This window comes from Dendrobium catenatum, unplaced genomic scaffold (assembly GCF_001605985.2).
Source record: "Dendrobium catenatum unplaced genomic scaffold, ASM160598v2 fragScaff_scaffold_456, whole genome shotgun sequence".
In the NCBI taxonomy this organism is placed as follows: Eukaryota; Viridiplantae; Streptophyta; class Magnoliopsida; order Asparagales; family Orchidaceae; genus Dendrobium; species Dendrobium catenatum.
This window is the reverse complement of record NW_021318918.1, coordinates 719484-723950: the sequence shown is the minus strand read 5'-3', so window position 1 is coordinate 723950 and position 4467 is coordinate 719484. Positions and strand designations below refer to the sequence as shown.

Here is a 4467-nt window from a genome sequence, read left to right as displayed (position 1 = left end):
TGTTACTGATAAATAAGTTGCATTCGATCAAATTTGAATTAAATAATATACGCGCAATCATTTAACTTAATATTAAGGTTTTTAATAAATTACTTATTAAGCAACACAAAAAATAAGTTGCGAACATAAATAAATGAGTTATGTATCATTCAAATTTAAAGAAACTTTTGTGCTAGAAAACCGCTTTAAAAAGTAATAAAAAAGCTATCGCAAACGGAGCCTTACTTCGAACCGACTTATTGCATAATTATAAATCATAATACTACCTAATCATCTTCACCTTTAGGAATGCAACACAATAAATATACGGTGGTAAAAGCTACAATGCCAAACATTAATAAAAGCATATAGTAATCTTGACAGAATTTAATAGAAACACCAATTACTACTCAGTTCTCTTACTACTTTGCAAGTCTGAAGAGCTTCTCTTCTGATTCAGGCATTTTCGGTTCAAACAGCAGCAGCAGCAACAGGAAGAAATTGTTGTTCAATAGCAGCAATTTGTTGAGCTTTGCATGCATGGATTGCAGTACAAACGTCTGTTTTCTCAAAAAATTTCTCTGCGTTGAAAATGATGACCGGGCCATACTCAAGAACCAACCTCTTGCACTGAAGAGATAACACAGTGAGTTCACAAAATATTTATAATCTAAGAGAGGTGAAAAATGGCAGTATCTGAACTTCAGAAAATTATTGATTATGCGAGTTTGAATGAATGGAATTTGATTGATTCTAAGGTTTCGTTTGGGATAGTTTTTTTATTGCTTCTAAAAGCAATTTTTTAAGGTAATTCGAGCAGGTTTTTAGTATTTATTAGAAGATCGAATCGGGGCGCTGCCCCCTTGGACCCACGACATGTCTGCAAAATCTCTACACTTTTACTTATAAGTTTGCCCCCTTGAGAATTAAGGTTGGTTCCGCCCCTGGGTGGAGCACCATGAATCGACCAAAAAAAAAAAACTAAATTCTTGGCTGCAATAAAGTTTCCTAATAAAAGGAAGCGTATGTTTAGAGGAAACTTTTGAATAAGATCAAGTACAATGATTTTGTATTGCACATTATGTTCCAATGTTGAGCCGTATCATTACAACATATAGAGCAAGAAATTACACACATTGGGGCAAAAATTCAGTGGCAGTGCACTTTCAGCTTTAGTAGATCCACTTTAGTGCACAACATTATTTTGGAGGTCTCTTTCTTGTGCATGTGAAGTTCAAATATCATTTAGGTTTATTGAGGTTGCATGGCAGGCAACCATTCGGGGTTTGAGAGCTCAGAGTATTCGATTTTGAGAGGAGGTCACAAAGAAGATGGAATTGGGGAAAATTTGTTAGTTTTTCACTCATTAAGTTAGGAATAGCCAAGATCTAAAATAGGAGGTTTGTTAGGATTATAATAAATTATTTATTTTCGCAAAATAATTGTTTTAAAATTTTGTTAGGATGATTAACTATTTTGGATAGATTAGAGTTTAATTTTGAACCTCCTATGATTGCAATGGGTTTGCATCAGTGTATGCATACAAAGGGCAGCCTGCGTGAAGGTTTGGCAAGAAAATCATTATGGCTTGAAGTCAGAAGTGCTTACCAAACATAAGGTAAATGGAAGAAGAGGAGTGAAATTTAAAAAAGGTTCATTTTTGCGAGCAAGAAGAAACATCTCAATGAATCAGAAGTATTGCTGAGCCCAAATTTCAAGCTGAATTCATAAAAGGGGCATTAAAAGAACTTTAAAGCTAAGAAATTTTGATATTTTTTTTAATCCTTCTTGCTTCTCATCTTTTTTTGAGTTCTCTCTCTTCTTTTAATATACTTGGATCTTTTTTTTTTTAATTGAAAATAAGTGTAATTGCGTTTTGAGAATTTTAAGTAGTGCCCTATTAATATCATTTTTTTTTAATTTAATAGATCATATTGATGAGGACATCAGATTTCGACAAGTGTACCGTCGCAGGAGACGCAGATCGACGGCTACGATTCAGAGCCTCTACTACTGATTTCTATGTATTTTAATTATAGTTATATTTCTATTTTCCTAGATTGTCCCTGTGGGCATTGAGTCACTTATGTAACCCTGAGGGCATTTGTGTCATTTCAATTTTATTTTATTTTGGCCTATTTATAAGAGGCCTCATGCAATGTATGGGTAGTTGATGAATTATTGAATGAAAAGTTATTTCCACTTGGTGATCTCTTAGTGAGTTCCTTGGAGGAGAAAGATCTCTTTATGAGTTCTTAGTTTTTTTTCCCAAGATTTCTTTGTGAGATTTGGGGTGGAAGCATTTGAGGTGAGTGGATCCTTAGTTCTTCGCAATTCTCATCTTTTCTTTCCCTTCAAGTGAATCCCCCTCCCCATAAGCCTTGTCGCCGCCCCTTTGGGCCACCCAAGCCACCAGCTCCCTGTCAGCCACCAATCGCCGGCCTTCCTCCCCTCCCCCTTGGCCCCATCCACCCCTCTAGCTGCCAGCCTCCCCCATTGGGATTTCAAATTTGAAATTTCAAATTTTCCCAAGAGACATAAATGACTTTCCTAAATAACTCCTTGATTTTAGGCAATCTTCTTAATTGAATTTCAATTCAAATTTGAAATTCAAATTAATCCAATTGATTGTCCTTATATTAGGAAACTTTCCCCACATAAGAAATCTGAAATTTCAATTCAGATTTTTATTAAATCTGTGTTTAAATTTGTGGGCCCCATTTAATTAATACTCAAGCCCCTCTCTCCTCTACATGTGGCCGGCCCCTTAATGGGCTTTCCCCTCTTCCAAAATTACATTAATTGCTCCACAAATTCAGCCCCAAACTCCTCCCCATTGTCGCCCCTCTTTCCCCCCTTGGATTAATTTGAATTTCAAATTAAATCCCTCCCCCAAACTACTAAAATTTGAATTTATTTCAGATTTCCTGCACTTACCTCTTAGCCTCCCACCCTAGCCGATCCCCTTCAAGACCTCAAGCCGGCCAACCCTTTTCCCCTCCAAGCCGCCACCTCCTCTCTCCCTCTTCTTTCTTTTTGGTGCTCCCTCAACTCCCGGCGAGGATGCATGGCGGATCCCGAAGTTGATCACGGCTTCGCTTACAACGAACAAGGAGAGATCGATATCTTCCTCTCTCCCTTCTACGATCCGGATTGGGAGTACGACATCACCGTAGAACGATACGTCAATCGTATCGTTTATTGCCTTGTCGGAACCATCGACCTTCAATGACTAAGAACTTCGTGGATTCTTCTTGAACGGCCACCCGCTTCTTTCTCGGCGACTAGTCCTCTCGGCATAACTTATGGTATCTCTAGGTGTGCTTACGATCCTCTTCTGCTAGCCTCCAACTTCAAGAGTTGGTTAAAGGACCTCGAGGTGAAGGATCTAGATTTTAAATGTGAGGCTTTATTATAGTTGGCTATTTGCATTATCTAAATTCTTGGTTATTAATTTTGCAAGTTCCCGTAATCTCAATTGTGATCTATTGCTATTGCTTTATCTTTCATGCTATTTTCTAAAACCTCTACTTGGGTAAACTAGTTTTTATGGGTAGTACGCAAAGTTCATAACCTTTATTAATCTCTTATTTGCAATTCTTGTCACCGCATTTAGTTTCACATCACATCCACATGATATTTTGGCGTGTTTATCAGAGGAGGCATCAGAGATCGACGGGGGCCACGATCAGGAGCCTTTATTTTTGATGCATTTTATGTATTGTTTATTTTTATATTTTAGTTTTTCCTATTTTGTCCCTTTGGGTGTTAGTTTGTTGTTGTAGCCCTGATGGTATTTTAGTCCTTTTTCTTTTGTCATGTTGAGGCCTACATATAAGGACCCATCTATTGTATTACGATGATGATTTGATGAATAAAATTTTCAGCTTTTGTCTTCTCCAATGTTGTGAGTTTTGAGAGAAGAAAGAAAACCATGTTGTGAGTTTTGAGAATTTTAAGTGGTGCCCTATTAATATGATTTTTTTTTAAATTTAATAGATCATATTGATGAGGACATCCACAGGAGATTTTGGCGTGTTTATCAGAGGAGGCATTGGATATCGACGGGGGCCACGATCAGGAGCCTTTATTTTTGATGCATTTTATGTATTGTTTATTTTTATATTTCAGTTTTTCCTATTTTATCCCTTTGGGTGTTAGTTTGTTGTTGTAGCCCTGAGGGCATTTTAGTCCTTTTTCTTTTGTCATGTTGAGGCCTACATATAAGGACCCATCTATTGTATTACGATGATGATTTGATGAATAAAATTTTCAGCTTTTGTCTTCTCCAATGTTGTGAGTTTTGAGAGAAGAAAGAAAACCCTTGGTGAGGGTGATTGCAATACCCGTTAGAATTTGGAAGAGTCCGAGACTCGTGGCTTATCTTTTCCTTTCCCCCCTTACATCTGGCCACCTCCCCCATCCTCCCTACATCCGCCGGCTCACTCTCCACTCTCCAGCATCCCCACCCAATGGCTCCACCACATC

General features: G+C 37.6%; 1 protein-coding gene across 1 annotated transcript in view; it reads right to left on the bottom strand.

The window, feature by feature from the left end:
* Positions 1-221: 221 nt before the first annotated feature.
* LOC110116106 (proactivator polypeptide-like 1) overlaps positions 222-4467 on the bottom strand; it is a 15524-nt gene continuing 11278 nt past the window's right edge. The window contains exon 6 of the mRNA XM_020849580.2: positions 222-609. Coding sequence (XP_020705239.1) covers positions 451-609 — 159 coding nt within the window. The 3' untranslated portion in view covers positions 222-450. The remainder of the gene's footprint in view (positions 610-4467) is intronic.